This window comes from Nicrophorus vespilloides, unplaced genomic scaffold (assembly GCF_001412225.1).
Source record: "Nicrophorus vespilloides isolate i.1.1-1 unplaced genomic scaffold, Nicve_v1.0, whole genome shotgun sequence".
NCBI lineage: Eukaryota > Metazoa > Arthropoda > Insecta > Coleoptera > Silphidae > Nicrophorus > Nicrophorus vespilloides.
This window is the reverse complement of record NW_017099763.1, coordinates 16970-33807: the sequence shown is the minus strand read 5'-3', so window position 1 is coordinate 33807 and position 16838 is coordinate 16970. Positions and strand designations below refer to the sequence as shown.

Sequence of the window (16838 nt, the reverse complement as noted above, 5' to 3'; positions counted from 1 at the left end):
CAATTATTTCGGGCTTTCATATGCATCTTTTGGATTCATTCTATGTATTATAGTTTTCGAGTAGTTCAAATATGAATTTTGAACAATCTCTTAATTAGGGAATTAATATACACATATAAATACTGTTACGAACGAATCTGTAACATTTATTTCTTTTCAAAAAGTCGTTAACCATAAATCTTCAATTATCAAAAGTATTTAGATTTAAGGGCATATTTGAACACTTTTCTTTTGGACATTATGCAATTCGTCCAAATCTCCAACGATGCATTTCTAATTGCGCTTGCAAACAAAAAACCCGATGTTTGTAGTTGTCGCGCTAATTAAATCTACTGACGATGGGTGCAGCGACGCGACGCCACACAAATTATTCAAATGCATTAATTAGTTCCAATTATCGAAAGAACAAATATTGACGTGCAAACATGGGTCGCACAATAAAAGGCTCACCCCGACCATCAGGACAATCATACTGAATCAGAGAATGTCCCACAACATCAGCCAGTTGACTCAGAAGAACGCCTCCAGAGTTCCTGGCGCTCTGAGCGAGAAGGTCTTCAAGAGGGATCGCAAGTACGGTGCCCACAACTACAATTCCATACCGGTCGCGTTGACCAGAGGAAAAGGTACATTCATTCATTTTTCACTTTGCCAATATCCACAATTGTAAACTTGATCAAATGATCATCTGCTTGCAACAAAAACAAAGGTGTGTTCGTTTGGGATGTCGAAGGAAATCAATTCTACGACTTCCTGAGCGCCTACTCCGCCGTGAATCAGGGCCACTGTCATCCCAGGATCGTGGAGGCGCTCAAGAAACAAGCGGAAATATTGACGCTCACCTCCAGGGCCTTCTTCAACGACGTCCTCGGCGAATTCGCAGAGTACGCGACCAAGTTGTTCGGGTACGAGAAGATCTTGCCGATCAACAGCGGCGTAGAGGCCGGCGAAACGGCGATAAAGATCGCTAGGAAATGGGGCTACACCAAGAAGAAGATACCCGACAATCAGGCGAAGATCGTCTTCGCGGAAGGCAACTATTGGGGAAGAACGACGACGGCGATTTCCTCATCCACCGACGACAAGTGTCGTGACAAGTACGGCCCGTTCATGCCCGGTTTCATAATCATCCCCTACAACGATCTGAACGCTCTCGAGGTAAAATCCTATAAGAACAATTACAATTTATCGATTTTAAACAACATTGTCTCGTGTGTGTGTATGCAAAGAAATGCTTCAAAGAGGATCCAAACATTTGCGCTTACATGGTCGAACCGATCCAAGGCGAGGCCGGAATCATCGTACCAGACGATGGATACTTGAAGGGAGTCAGAGCGCTGTGCACCAAGTACAACGTTCTTTGGATCGACGATGAGGTGCAGGCTGGATTAGGGCGAACCGGAAAACTGTTGGCCGTTCACCACGAGAACGTTAAACCCGACATGGTGTGTCTGGGAAAAGCCTTGTCCGGCGGAATGATGCCAGTAATGAATCCAACATATTTCCGAAATAAATAACAGTCAACAGTTGATGTTTAGGTATCTGCCGTTCTGGCCGACGACGACATCATGCTGTGCATGTTACCAGGCGAGCACGGCTCAACGTACGGTGGAAACCCGCTCGCCTGCAGAGTCTCACTGACCGCTCTGAAAGTCATCGTCGAGGAGAACCTCACCGAGAACTCGCGAAGATTGGGTGAAATTCTCAAGAGGGAACTGGAAAAGTTACCGAGTGAAATCGTCGAGGAGGTCCGTGGGAAAGGTCTTCTGCGAGCCATCGTCATAAGACAAGGTAACATCTTACATCCTAATTGCATCATCATTCAAACACGAATATCATTTTGAATGCAGGACTCGGATTCACCGCTTCGGATGTTTGCATTCGTCTGAGGGACAACGGACTGCTCGCCAAATCGACGCACAACGATGTCATCCGTCTCGCTCCGCCTCTGGTGATGAACGAAGATCAACTGATGGAATGCACTCGCATCATCTTACATACCATCAACTCCTTCAAGAACTAAACAAAAAAATTATATTATTACAATATATTCAAGTCAAACTGTAAACTTAACAAATAGAATCTTTCAGTTCTAAATCAAAAATTGATCAACATCTGTGTGCGTGTGTGCGTATGTAATTCTAATTTCATTTCACAGCTCCGATTACCACACATAATAATAATAATAACGTATGATTTAAATACAGTTTTGCATGAAACGAACGTAATTTAATCGCAGATTGCGTGCGACCGCGAAACATGGGCTAATTTTCAACGGATGCCGAAGAAGAAGAAAAGAAAAGAAAAAAAAACGAAGTGCGAAAACAATATATTGACAGAATGCAAACAACAAACAAGTATGCGTTGCCATACAACATTCCACTTTTGTTTTTTGTCAAACAAAATAGAACAAAAGCAAATACATCGCACTCTTAGACATCCATCTATTAATAATAATCATTGTTATGCGGCGAAACATGGAAAGATGAAAGTGCATGCAAGGACAGACGAAAAATATACATATTAGCACATGTTTTGTCTCGCCAATGCACAATTATTGTTATTTTCGGCGCATCTGCAACTCGGTTAGCAACAATAACAATTCGTCATTGCAACGGAAGATAAATAAAAAACGTTCGTGGTGCGAATTTCAATATTTCCATTATGATTATGATTACTTTTCGTCATTTCTCTCCATATTATCTATGGACGATATGGCCTGATTTATATGTGTTACGTGTGTTTTATTTCATTTCATTATTTTTCACTATGTTTGCCGCTTCACGACGAGAGCGAGAGGAATGTAAATAAACGGTGTGCGCGATGTTATCAGTCGGGTGGGTAGCAAAACCAATATTTATCAATCATTATATAATAATAATAATAACAAACTTTCCGTCGTTGGATCGGATTACATCAGATCCGGGGAGGGTGGGATGCGCCTCCTCTGATGATAACGATGTCCCCGATTATAGGAAATCCTTGTAAACATGCAGCAGTACGACCAAGACGTTCGAACAAATCAATATCATCCACGAAATCCACATTTCTTTGAAAACTGAAAGAAAAGATACAAGTTCGAAGGTGAGTTCGCATATTACAAATCCGAAAACGAACGAACGAACGCACTCACATTAATATAAATCGTTCGTTCTCAACAAATCACGTACGCTCGGGTCGTGTCAAGTCCATTAAAAGTGGATTAAGTCGCTTCAATTAAAACATCATATTCAACTGATTACAAAATTACTGTTAAAAAACCTCAAAGAGAAATTTCCATTTGCGATTTGTTTACATTCCACAAACATTGTTCCGTTGCGTTCATTATTAAATCATCCAATTGTTTAATTAAAAGCGAACACACAAAAACTCTTGCATGTTTCCAATCATTTCGATTAAGTAAAAACTGTGCAAAAAAAAAAACAGACGCATTAAACGTTATCGCACAAAAACTTGTTACAATAACAAACAACAACAACAACAATTTCGAAAACAGGTTATTTTTACGTAATTCTATTTATACGCCTGTTACTACGACGGCAAATTTTAAATTCTGTTATTATTTAAGATTAACATTTCACAAATTCTTCCATTCTTTCCATTCCATTGCAATAACGAAACTTAAGATTAACATTTTTTGAAAACAAAATCGAAACACAGATTTTCTGTTGAAAATAACAAAAACCTGCACTGTAAACGTATCCTTGGTTACAAACTGTTTGGACAGCGACGCATGTATTTACACAAGATAATTCAATTAACGAATAGATTGTGCAGCAAATATTAGTTTGTTTACATTTACGCTCATTTTTCAATGTTTGAATCTCCACTTTTCGATATCTTCAATTACGTTACTTAGTAAGGAAATAAAGTAAAGGCGAAATGATAATGAAAAAAAACCTAAAAATAACAAGTTGTAACCTTGGTTACAACTTGAAACAATTAGCAAACCGTGCATACTGCAACTAATTTCTATTGTAAAGCATTACTAATCTACACCTATCTACGAATTCTTTGAATTTCTTTAAATCTTCTGCAATCACTCGTTTAGATTGATCAGTTAACGAACTGCAATCGATTGATCGAGTGGAAAAATGAAAACGAAAGGGAAAGTCCATAAATAGCGCGAGTTTTATGCGTTTCATAACGACAGTCGCGAATCTATATTTAGCTGTCGAACTTTTTATCAGCGCGAAAAAGAAGGTTATCATCATCGTCAGCGCCCGTTCGCTTGTAGAAAAACAAACAGAATTATCTAAATGAGTGGGTTGCTTCTCCTCCAATTCTAACACAATTTTTTTTTTACAAAACATTATTTATTTTGCAATTAAATTTACTTATTTATTATTTTCGCTGAAATTACGTATTACGCAACTCCACCTCTTCGTCATACCGTCGACGAAGAGGAACCGGAACGACGAATGCAACAAAAACGAGAACGAAAACGACGAATGTTAACGACAAGAAAAATGCATTCCACTCGCAACAAGACAGGTTTGCCTGCATTCGATGTACATCGGATTGTTTAGTTTCCATTCGCTTTTCGCCAGACGAAGGCCAACATCGACTACCACTCAGTTTTGTTGTACTGAAGATATACATATATATATATATATATATATATACTTCAAGTACGACCGAATTAACAAGTAATTTCAAATAAAAATCTTGAGAGCGAGATAAAGGTAAATAATACAACTTGGAAATGTTACAAAAATTATACAAATTAATTAAGTTCCTAATCGAACTGGTTTCCGAACCGAATGAAAATCTTACGTAACGAGAATGCAGTTTCATCGTAATTAAGTGTGCTGCTTTTTAAAAGTTTCATTATTTCCCTCTTGAACAATTGTGTAACGGCGAGCACATCACAGCAGAGTTTATCTTTATTATCTGCTAATAACTGGTAAATGTGTGTGTGTGTGTGTATGCAATAAAGGTTAACAGCAGCGGGGTTAAGGCCTCTTATAAGACGGGCAGAATCTGGTTTCGGAGATTATTCGCGCGCTGTTCGCTCGACCCGAACACACACACATATCACAGATTATCAAAGCAAAGGTATTTATTTACTTACTCGTTCTCCCGCAATCATCGTCGCTCCGTCTATTTATTGCAATAACATTTATTCTCTGCATCTTCTTTTCACAGATGTTGTCGAAATTCCGTGGATTAGCCAGGCTCGAGGCCCAGGTCACCGCGAGACGTTCCGTCAGCTCCCAAGAGGTCTTCGACAAAGAGTCCAAATACGCAGCTCACAACTACCATCCACTTCCGGTCGCTCTCTGCAAAGGAGAAGGTAAATTAACAAACGGATTTACGTTGATATTTGTGCAAAAGTAGTCTCGGTCTCGTATTTGCAAATGCAAAAGTTCACACGTCAATGAACTTTGCATTGTGTTGTATGTGGTCACAGTTAAACGCCGGATAGAAGATACGCTTTGAAATGTTATAATAAGAAACGGTTTGAATTCAAGGTGTTCACGTTTGGGATGTCGAGGGAAAGAAGTACATGGACTTCTTGAGCGGTTACTCCGCAAACAACTTTGGTCATTGCCATCCCAAGATCGTGTCCACCATCCAGAAGCAAGCGGGAATCCTGCACCACACCTCCAGGGCATTCTACAGCGACGTCCTGGGAGAGTACAGCGAGAAGATCACCAAAATGTTCGGATACGATAAAGTGCTTCCGATGAACACCGGTAAGTGATTGTCAGAGAGTGCAAAATATTAAGTTTAACACATACCCCAAACTGCACAGGCGTCGAGGCCGATGACACCGCTTGCAAATTGGCGAGGAAATGGGGCTACCAGAAAAAGAAGATCCCCAAGAACCAGGCCAAGACCATCTTCTGTAGCGAGAACTTCTGGGGTCGCTCTCTGGCCGCCATCTCCGCATCCACCGATCCTCTGAGCTTCGAGGGATACGGACCCTTCATGCCCGGATTCAGCTGCGTCCCTTACAACGACCTCACCGCACTCGAAGTAATAATTAACGGTTTAACAATAGTAGTTAAAGCAATCAACTAACCAACTTGTGTGTGTTGTAGAAAGCCCTTCAGGATCCGACCGTGTGCGCCTTCATGGTGGAACCGATCCAAGGAGAGGCCGGCATCATCGTGCCCCACGAGGGTTACTTGAAGGGAGTGAGGGCGCTGTGCGACAAGTACAACGTGCTGTGGATCGCCGACGAAATTCAAACCGGACTTGGAAGGACCGGCAAGAGGATCGCCGTCGACCACGAAAACGTGAAACCCGACATCCTCGTGCTCGGCAAAGCGTTAGGCGGTGGCGTCTATCCCGTCTCCGCTTGCTTGGCCAACGACGACGTGATGTTGGTGATGGAACCGGGCACTCACGGCTCAACGTTCGGTGGAAACCCGCTGGGATCTAAGGTGGCCATCTCCGCTCTGGAGGTGCTCGAGGAGGAGAAGTTGGCCGAGAACGCTACGAAGATGGGCGAGATCTTCAGGAGCGGCGTTCAGGGTGCTGCCGACAAGAGGGTCGTCATCGATGTTCGCGGAAGGGGACTCATGAACGCCACAGTCATCAACAGAAGTACAATTAATACATCATCATCGATAACAACGTACTAATCATTTCTTGCAGATTACGCCGACGCCTGGGACGTCTGCCTGAAACTCAAAGAGAACGGAGTCATCGCCAAGCACACGCACGAGGACATCATCAGATTCGCGCCTCCGTTGACCATCAACGAAACCCAAATGAACCAAGCCGTCGACATCATCACCAAGACAATCAACAGCTTCTCCAAATAATTCACAAAACACCCACGTATTCTTATAAAATAACTCCTATATTTTATACCCAACCCTATTACTTCTTATCTTGTTAAAAAATATTATATATTTCTAAGTTTCAATGCGACTTTCATTACACACCCAAACTACAATTAAACTGATTAAGAAATTAGTAAATATTTAAAAAAAAAAAAAATTCAATTTAAAAATTATTTAGAAATGTTCCTCAACAGATGACGCACTGCATTAACATCTAATCACAGTTCGCAGAGTTATTAAGCAATAAATAGATAAAAACAGACATATTATCAAATACATATAAATATTATGATAATTACATAATTCCTTTTAAAAGCCCTGATTAAAAACTCGTGATTAAAACAGCGCAACAATTCCGAAACTATATACAACTTCGAGATGAAAGCAACAGATGCCGCAGAACATTAGTTTGAAACTTGTTACGCAACAAAACCTACAGTTAAATTTTCAAATCAAATCAAATAATTTGGCATTAAAAATATATTTGCACCATGAACATTAAAATGATCGACTTTGTAAGTTGAGTATTGGAATGCCTAATTAAAAAAGATAATTAACTAACGCGTCTAGATAAAATTTCTTGCTGTAAATGTTGCAATACTCGGCATTCCAATGCGATGATGTTTAGAAACATTGTTGTTCTGTTATTCGCACGTTACGAATACTATATAATTTGGATAATCGTCGATATTAGTTCAATGGGCATTGATAAGCATTTTTTATGTACGCTAATAACAACAATGCACCTATAAAGACCAATAAGCAGTAGTAAACTGCCATAGAAAGGAAAAACTTGGTCAAGGTATGAGCAAAACTATGATCGCTTCATCAAATAATTATTAAGAATGTGGACGTCATTGTGACAATTGAGCAAAATGACTGCAACGTAGTTTTTACCTCTCGTCCTATTTCAGATGGTGTCGAAATTTCGTCCATTGCCCGCACTGTTGAAACTGAACACAAGACGCGTGAGTTCCAAAGAGGTCTTCGAGAAGGAGTCCAAATACGCTGCGCACAACTATAAACCGCTTCCGGTGGCTCTCTGCAAAGGAAAAGGTAATTAACGGCATCGTCGTTGATGAGTCGATTATATGATTACGTTTAGGAATTTACGTGTGGGATGTGGAAGGAAAGAAGTACATGGATTTCTTGAGCGGCTGCTCGGCAAACAATTACGGCCACTGCCATCCGAAGATCGTGTCCACCATCCAGAGGCAAGTCGGTATCTTGCACCACACTTCCAGAGCGTTCTACAACGACGTCCTGGGGGAGTACTGCGAGAAGATCACAAAGCTCTTCGGCTACGACAAGGTGCTGCCCATGAACACCGGTAACTGAAACGCGCAGGAATTAGTGACGAAACATTTCAATTATTTGCGATGTAGGCGTCGAGGCGAACGACACCGCATGCAAATTGGCGAGGAAATGGGGCTACACGAAAAAGCGCATCCCCGTGAACCAGGCGAAGATCATCTTCTGCAAGGAAAACTTCTTCGGTCGCTCTCTGGCCGCCATCTCCGCGTCCACTGATCCGCTCAGCTTCGAGGGATTCGGACCGTACATGCCGGGATTTCACTTCGTCCCGTACAACGACCTACCGGAACTCGAAGTAATACCGCGTCCTTTTTTTCATTTCGAATGCAATGCAATAATTATGAGTTAGAAAGCGTTTAAAGATCCGACGGTGTGCGCTTTCATGATGGAACCGATCCAAGGGGACGCCGGCGTCATCGTGCCGCAGGACGGCTACCTGCAGGGCGTTCGCAAATTGTGCGACAAGTACAACGTCCTGTGGATCGCCGACGAAATCCAAACGGGGCTAGGAAGGACGGGCAAGAGAGTCGCCGTGGATTACGAAGAAGTTAAACCCGATATTCTGGTGCTGGGCAAAGCGTTAGGCGGAGGCGTTTATCCGGTTTCCGCTTGCTTGGCCAACGACGACGTTATGCTGGTCATAGAACCGGACACCCACGGCTCAACCTTCGGTGGAAACCCGTTGGGATCTAAGGTGGCCATCACTTCGTTGCAAGTCTTGGAGGAAGAGAGACTCGCCTACAATGCTACAATAATGGGCGCAATGTTTAGGGAGGCTCTGCGAAACAGTTGCGATCAAAAGATTCTACACGTCGTTCGAGGAAAAGGCCTACTGAACGCGACAGTCATCAACAAAAGTATAATGAATCATTTTAAAACTCTCTCACTTACTCGGTTAATTGTGTTTCTCAGATTACGGGAACGCCTGGGACGCCTGCTTGAAGCTGAAGGCGAACGGTGTTATCGCCAAGCAAACGCGCGAACAGACCATCAGATTTTCACCACCGCTCGTCATCACCAAGATCCAGATGAGCGAAGCCATCGACATCATCTGCAAAACCATCAACGGTCTCCGCAGACAATAAATCCTCTGAAAGAAATTGTTTGAATTTATTTGAATTTGAATCTGTCCTTCGATTGATGAGCCACAGAGAGCGCTGAGTGCATCTTTGGTTGCCGCCATACCACCACCAAAGCACAGTAGCAGCAGTTGGCAATAAAGCAAAAAGAAAACACAAACAAATTTTGTTTCAAGTATGGCTTCCAGATTTTGTTATTAGTTATTCATATTATAAATATTATTAAAGTTGATTATCTTTATTTGGATTTATGCTCAAGTTGTTTAGGGTGGGTTTGTGATGTGCCAAAAATATCTCAAGACTAATATTGATTCAAGTGTTGAGAAGTGGATCTAGTGGGAAGGGTGAACACCCTGCTCTCAATAACCCATCTCTGCGGCAAGTGATGGATATACAAGTGTTCAGGTCGAGGAGGTGGCAAGAATTATGATGCTTGGGTGTTTGAATTATGGAACGCATCATCAGCAAATATGTTGTGCTTTTTCTGTATCTGTGCATAGTGTCTGTGTGCCCGGAGGATTGTCCGAGCAAATGTAGCTGCAAGAGGAGTCCCCAGAGGGACGGTTCGGATTGGGTCAAGATCAGGTGTGGGGATACCGAGAGGTTGACTTACATCGAGGATGATGATTTCCTGAACATCGCCAACGAAGTGGTCCAATTGTGAGTCTATTTATATAAATTCCAATCAGGACGGAGAGAGCACTAATCCAATTCTCAATTGCAGGAATTTATCGAGTAATTATTTGACCACATTCACGCCGAAAGTTCAATTCATTGCCCTGCAGAAACTGTAAGTTTATTTTTGATGCAAAGTAAACAGAAATCTTTTGTTTATAAACAAAGTCATTCACAGTTTACTTGATGAGAAAACTCTATTTTTTTTTTCTTTCAATTCTTTAAGGAATTTCTTTTTTTTTTTTTGTAGTGATTTAAGCCGAAACCAATTGACAACATTACAAAACAACCAATTCAGTGAAATACCAAACTTGCATCGTCTCGACCTGTCCGGAAATAGTATTAAGCATATAGACACTTTGGCCTTTGCGAATCTGAAGCACTTGGAAAGGCTGAAGCTGAACCAGAACCAAATCACCAGCATAGAGAAGGGCACTTTCAATCCGTTCATGAAATTGAAGCAACTGTAAGTGATTTCGCGAATTGTGAGAATTGCGTATCAATTGATTGTCGACTGTTTTAGGGACATATCAAATAACCCGTTGAAATGTGACTGCGCGCTGCTGTGGCTGTTGGACTGGGCGGATAAATTGTCCGTGAAACTGATGTCGAATCCGAAATGCGAGACGCCGCAGACGTTCTACGGGAAACCGTTGAGGAAATTGAAGGTGGGCGTCGAGATCCATTGCAAATCTCCGGCGACGAACCGGGAGATGCCGATAGTGGAGCTCATACCTGATCATGGGCAGGTCGTGTTCGAAGGGGATTCGTTGCGGCTTCAATGCCGCGCCCCCAGTTCCACGGACAGCTTCGACATGTTCGATTCGGAAGCGAAGGATCGCATCGAGTGGATGTGGCTGGACTCGAATCCGCGACATCACTTCTTCGATGTGGACATTCAGAATCGTTACCTCGCCGATAGCGGTCTCATCGATAGCTCCCTGAGCATCGCCAAGCTGAACAGGAATCACAGCGGCGATTGGAATTGCCAGCTGATATCGCAGAGAGGTAACCACTCGAGGGGAATAAGCGTTGTGGTGATTTCCAACGAAACTAAGTACTGTCCGATCACGACGACCGTCAATAATAAAGGTAATTATATTTGGCCGAGGACGGTGGTCAACAACAGCGTGGCGTTGCCCTGCGAATCGATTCAGTTGACCAGCGAGGTGTCGCAGCAGAAGGCCAACTATTTCTGTTCGACGAAAGGCTACTGGGAGAATCTCAACACCACGAAATGTCCGTACATATCGGATACGACGAAGATCTTGGAGCAATTCTCCAAGGTCAATTTGAGTCTTGCCAAGGGAAGCATTCTCGAGAGTGCCAAACACTTTAAAAACTACACGGCCGATCTGAAGGTGATGAAAGACATCATGGACTTGGTGTACGCGGCCAGAACGATAGAGAATTACATTGAATACTTGAGCTTCGAGCAGGAATTGGGCGGACTCCTTATCGATGTTTTGAACAACTTTATGGATTTGGGCGAGGAGTATTTGCTGGACGCTGATGTCGAGGACAGATCTTGCGGGAAGATGGTTGCGGCCATCGAGAGGATCGTCAATTTCACTCCGTCCCCGTTGCTGCACAGAAATCACGTAGCTCTCGAGCAGTTTATTCTGAAAAGAGATTCGTTCACAGGCATGACTTGCACTTGGTATCTGAATTCTCTAGATGAAGACGATAAGCTGTTCCATTGCGTCACGTACAATCCGTCGGCGACGTCGGTTTCGCAAGAGAGGGACGTCGAGGCTTCGGTTCAGATACCTCCGAGTTTGTTCTATCAATTGCAGGAGCAAGATGTGGTTCTCGACAAGGTACCGCTCACGCTCTTAGTCACTATGTTCAGTAGCAGTAAGTTTTTCCCGAAACTTGAGAAGGAAGGACACGAGGTGACCTCGTCGGTGGTCGGCGTTAAGTTGGGTAAGACTTGTAGATGATGAAATTGAAGATGTGAAATAATTCCAATTGGTTTTGCTTGCAGGCAACGTGACGGTTAGCAATTTGACGGAACCGGTGTACGTGATGCTGAAACCCGAATTGAAATACCTGTATGATTTGATTCCCCCGACGCCGGTCTGGTGGAATCCGGCTTTGGACGGAGGTCGAGGTGGATGGTCTTCAGAGGGATGCCAGATAAGTCACGAGATCCGGGATAATCTAGTCTTCAGTTGCAAGCAGTTGGGGTATTACGGTCTGCTTCAAGATACAAGTCGTGCCGTTCACAAGCAGACCGGTGCGAAGTTCCGCTTCTCGCATCCTGCCATCTACGTGGGAACTTTCGTGCTGTTCGTCTGCTTGCTGTTTTCTATTTTGAGTTATCTGTTCGCTTATCCCGCCATTCAAATGCCAAAGAAAACGAAGCACTCCCTGGTGAACACCTGGGTGGCGATCTCGCTGCTATGCTTTATGTACGTGTTCGGGATTTACCAGACGGAAGATGTTCGCGTTTGCAAGGTCGTTGGGATCAGTCTGCACTATTTGACGCTCTCCTCGCTGCTGTGGATGTGCGTCGGCGTTAACAGTATGTACAAGAGGTTGCGGAAGAACGATGTGATCGAGTTGCAAGACGACGAGCTGCCTTCGGACGAGCCCATACAGAAGCCAATCCTCGGGCTGTATCTGGTCGGTTGGGGTGTAGCTCTGATAGTTTGCGGGATCTCTGGTGCTGTGAATATGAAGGAGTACTCGGCACACGCGCGCTGTTTCTTGAGCAGCGCGCCCGCGTTGAGTGCTCTGTACATACCGTTCGCGATACTCGTCGTGTTTCTCGGCGTGTTCTTCCTGTTGATCAGATGCGCGATCTACAGCACGGACGCTAACGGACATTTAAGTGAAGGCACTCAGGCGACGGAGAACGTCGATCTGGATTTGCTGGAGCCGAACTTTCCGCACGTGGACAGCAGGAGCGTCCGAAGTGTGTCCAGTAAAACGGCTTCTTCGGAGGTGGAAGACCCCGAGCATGCGCCCATGGCTCAGCTCAAGGCCTACGTGAAATTCCTGTTCATCTACGTGTTCGCTTGGATAAGCTGCGCTTTGGCTACAGTCAAACCATTCAAAGTCGTACCGTTCGAAGAGGATATCTTCAGTGTTCTTTACGCCATTCTATCGTCGCTGCTCGGGATCTTCACGATTTTCTTCTACTGCATAGCGAGGAACGATGTGCGCACACAATGGGTGCTCACCAGTAGATGGGTGAAGAGGAAAGGGTTCTGTTTCAGGTCGAGGAATGTATCGGACACTTCGCAGAACATGGCCCAAATACAGATACAGCCTTTACCGCAGGTGCCGACTACTATTTCGGACGTGCACATAATCTCCAGATCGAGCTCGAGGTCATCAGCACAAACCAAGTCCGTCTCGCATAACAGCAACGTGCTCAAGGCTGCGGCGGATTTGAACACGACGTCGATGACCGAACCGTCTGGTACGAAGATAAACAATGTTAATTTGGTGGTGCTCCACAGGCAGCAGTATCGTAACACGACGGTCGTGCCGAATCTCATCGAGAATCCCACGCATTCGGCGGAGATGTTCTACAATCCGCATCAGAGCACCGTCGCCAGGAAGTTCTTCAAGAAGCAGAAGCGGAACATGATGAAGCGCAACAATTTGGCGGCGCGAAGAGTAGACTTGAACAGTGATAACGGATCCGTGCTATCTTGCCCCAAGCCCAAGCACAAAGACAATTCCAGTGTAGACACGAACATCTACGCGACCAACTCGAAGGTGAACAACACGAACATCCACGTCGAGAATGTTCCCAAGAAGTCGCAGAAACATCGCAACCCGAATATCCTGTCGGACAGCTGCGACGATCTGAACGCTTTGAACATACCCGTCGAGAAGTTGATCTTAAACAGCGATCGCTCCAGACGGAAAGACGATAAGCCGGTGAGGAACGCGAAGAAGAAACAGAACAACAGCAGCAACAAGAGTTCGATCAGGGAGAACAATATGCGATCGGTGTCGCAGCAGTGCACGTTGGAGTACAGTTCGGAGGCCATCTCCGACTCGATTTTGGACCAGAAGAGTCCGGAGAAGGTGGTGGTGCTTCCGCCGGAGAGCGGCGAGGTCGTCGTGCCTTCACATGTTCGTCGAGAGAACAGCCCGAACATGAGCACGCTCACCGAGGAGCCGCAGTTCTACGAGAACGTCAAGCACGAGAACCCGCGCATCTACGTGAACCCCTCGCACGAGTTCTTCATGTCGAAGAGGGCGCAGAGCAGAGCGAGCAGCGTCTCGGCAAGCGAAATCGACGAGCTCTACCAGCAGATCAAACGCGGTCCAAGGAAGCACCCGGATTACGAGGGCGGCGGTCTCTCCGACTCGGAGATAAATTCCTACTTGGTCGATAAATATCGTGACAAAGATGAGACTACGGTATGAAGAAGAAGGAGGAGGAGAAGAAGAATGCCTTATATATGTATATTCGAAAATATGTGTATATGTATACAACGACTGAATGAATGAATTCGCGCGCGGAGATTTTCGTAATTATTATTTTTTTATTTTATTTTTTACTTTAAAAATTTGATCATTTTCTTGTGTGTGTGTGTTTTTTTTCCGTTATTCTTTGTTGTTTTATTATTTCGTTTTTTAATTATTGATCTCTCTCTCTCTCTCAGTAAGCGCTTGCTATAAACCTGGATCAGCTTTGTGCTAAGTGTCTTAAGCAAATACTCAAATTTATTTATTTATAAGGGAAAAGACTGCTGCGAAAGAACGCGAAGAATAATTTCTCGAATACAAAAAAAGTAATAAAAGTAAAAATTTGGAGAGGTGTGGTATATATTGAAGTATTATTAATTGTAATTTATATTTATAGGACGGGAACAGTGAAACATTACAAAACTAAACAAAACAAAAACGATAAAGGAATTTGTGAAATAGATTTTGTTGAATAAAGAAAAAGAGAATATTTATAAACTTCTGTGTATTTCAATTAATTAACAATTGCTAATCGACGTTGTAATTAACATAAAAACATAGTAGGCTTATGGTTTACAACCAGGCTTTTAGTTCATCGCTTTTGGCGCTGTTTGAACCACGATTTTCTAATAACATCATTCATTGATAATTCCCATTAAGCAAATCGTCAATTGTATAATTAAGCGTGTAATTATTTACAGTATGAATTCATTAAATGTTTATTAATGGAATTACATACGTTTGAATGTTGTCAAGCAGCGACATCTCTCCGGCGGATTTTGTTTTAAAAACAAAATTACAATTTTGAAATTTAAACTTTCATTACTTCATTTGTTGCGTGATTAAGTAATAATTGAATTGAACTATTCACTAATAAGCGTTAATTTATTGATTTCTAATGTAATAACAATTTAGAATTTGTAATGTTTCTAATTGAAGTAGGCCAAACTAATAGCTCTTAATTTAGAACTTAAGAACAATTAGTCTTACGTAATCGCATCTAAATAGCTGTGCAGCGGTAACATCTACTGTTAATTGTGCTTAGTTACGATGAGAATGGTTTTCATGTTAGAATTCATCAATTTTGAAAAGTATAATTGGCTGTTGTTGTTTTTCCAGCCAACTAAGCGAACTTTTGTTAGACCCCTCCCCCACGTATATGTAACTGTTAAGTAGGCCGAAGTTTGTGTGATTTGACGTAAGTCGCGTAGCAACACAGTTTTTGTTTTGCTAAAGTCCAAAAGAAGAACCGTTTATAAGATCAACCTTGGACAATAACATTATTAGTATTTGTGGAAGAAAAGTAAAGTTAGAGTAAAATGGTAAAGCGGAGGAAGAGCAGAGGAGGTAGAATGAAGAGAATGGAGAAATGAAATGGAGGCTCGCGCGCGACTTTCACTTAGCGATCGCGCGCATATGTTGTCATAGCGATATGTTTCAATTACTAGAAAACACCTGCCACGCAATTATTGTTTGCTTGCAATTGCGATTGTTGACGAATAGATGTGGTGGCCTCGAGGAAACGCTGCTCTTATCGGTCAACAAGAGCAATAGAGGCGGCGACAGCAGCAGCAGCAGGAATAAGGAGAAAAAAAATAAGGAGCGTGCGGGAAATCTGTATCGCAGTTTGTTTGTTTGTTTGTTTGGTCGATATGGAAACCTGCGAGTAAACAATTCCAATCGAGCTATCTCCTAACCTAAATTGCGCTCCTCTCTCCGGAAACATTGCCGAATGATGTTTGTTCTTCCTCCGACAACATGAACGAAAACAAAGAATACACTGGTAAGGGAACGAAGATGTAAAAAGCCTTTGCTGATGATGTTGTTGTTGTGATTGCAGAGCGGCGCGGCAGCCTGATGATCCTGTCGATCACCATCCTGCTGATAATCCTGATCGTCGTGCTGGGGGTGACCTCGCAGTTCATGCTGGAGAAGACGGACGCCAACGTGATCCTGCTGTGTCTGATCGGGATGCTGATCGCCGTCGCCGTCGCATCCTTCATCTTCATCGAGATGCAGCGGCGACAGGCGCAGAGGAAACGCGACGTCGGCGCCTCCGAACTCGTCCGGCAGATCTACGAGCAGCAGAAGCACCAGGAGTCCATACCAGAGTTGGGAAACACCGACGGAAGCACCGCCACCTGGGCTCTGACCAAACCCTGGCGGTACAGCCAACGTTCCACTCTTCGGGTCTAGCAAACCGCCGCCGCCTACAGCCTACAAATTGTTGATTAATATTTACTAAGAGATATATTTAATTTTTCGTTTCTTAATTCTATTTATATTACTATTGAAATCTGTTTCTTCTAATTATTATTAATAAATCAAAGTTTAAATCCACTATCTCAATCCAATAATACTTGTAAATTGGATTCCATGGAAACCAAAGATTGTATCTCATAGTAACGCAGCTAATCGCTAGGTGGCCATGGAAACAAAACTTGATCATCTTCGACTTACTGTTGTTGCTCCTCCTGCATAACCTCACATCTCGTCCCTCGGTAGATCGGTGCCTGGATCTGAGCCAGCAGCAGCAGCA

The 16838-nt window shown here is 43.3% G+C and overlaps 5 protein-coding genes across 7 annotated transcripts; all 5 read left to right on the top strand.

The window, feature by feature from the left end:
• Positions 1-177: 177 nt before the first annotated feature.
• LOC108565522 (ornithine aminotransferase, mitochondrial-like) lies at positions 178-2338 on the top strand. The gene is made up of 5 exons (XM_017925035.1): positions 178-626; positions 710-1158; positions 1230-1484; positions 1539-1791; positions 1851-2338. The coding sequence occupies exons 1-5, from the start codon at positions 485-487 to the stop codon at positions 2021-2023; spliced, it is 1272 nt and encodes a 423-aa protein (XP_017780524.1). The 5' UTR covers positions 178-484; the 3' UTR covers positions 2024-2338.
• Positions 2339-2988: 650 nt separating this feature from the next.
• LOC108565521 (ornithine aminotransferase, mitochondrial-like) lies at positions 2989-6880 on the top strand. Of its 3 annotated transcripts, none has more exons than XM_017925033.1 (6): positions 2989-3084; positions 5149-5296; positions 5475-5699; positions 5759-5982; positions 6048-6555; positions 6607-6880. In XM_017925033.1, exons 2-6 carry the CDS (start codon positions 5149-5151, stop codon positions 6774-6776), a joined length of 1275 nt encoding a protein of 424 aa, XP_017780522.1. In that variant the 5' UTR covers positions 2989-3084; the 3' UTR covers positions 6777-6880. The 3 variants fall into 3 exon arrangements, with proteins under 3 accessions (XP_017780522.1, XP_017780523.1, XP_017780521.1); XM_017925034.1 differs by lacking the exon at positions 2989-3084 and adding an exon at positions 4597-4685; XM_017925032.1 differs by lacking the exon at positions 2989-3084 and adding an exon at positions 4924-5058.
• A 656-nt stretch (positions 6881-7536) lies between these two features.
• On the top strand, positions 7537-9196 carry LOC108565517 (ornithine aminotransferase, mitochondrial-like). Its single transcript, XM_017925024.1, has 6 exons — positions 7537-7599; positions 7712-7853; positions 7903-8127; positions 8183-8406; positions 8461-8968; positions 9024-9196. The coding sequence occupies exons 2-6, from the start codon at positions 7712-7714 to the stop codon at positions 9194-9196; spliced, it is 1272 nt and encodes a 423-aa protein (XP_017780513.1). The 5' UTR covers positions 7537-7599.
• A 143-nt stretch (positions 9197-9339) lies between these two features.
• Positions 9340-14324, top strand: LOC108565518 (adhesion G protein-coupled receptor A3). The gene is made up of 5 exons (XM_017925025.1): positions 9340-9850; positions 9915-9980; positions 10116-10331; positions 10389-11791; positions 11853-14324. Exons 1-5 carry the CDS (start codon positions 9639-9641, stop codon positions 14255-14257), a joined length of 4302 nt encoding a protein of 1433 aa, XP_017780514.1. The 5' UTR covers positions 9340-9638; the 3' UTR covers positions 14258-14324.
• Positions 14325-15184: 860 nt separating this feature from the next.
• LOC108565524 lies at positions 15185-16515 on the top strand. Its single transcript, XM_017925038.1, has 2 exons — positions 15185-16082; positions 16140-16515. The coding sequence occupies exons 1-2, from the start codon at positions 16058-16060 to the stop codon at positions 16493-16495; spliced, it is 381 nt and encodes a 126-aa protein (XP_017780527.1). The 5' UTR covers positions 15185-16057; the 3' UTR covers positions 16496-16515.
• The last annotated feature ends 323 nt before the right edge of the window (positions 16516-16838 follow it).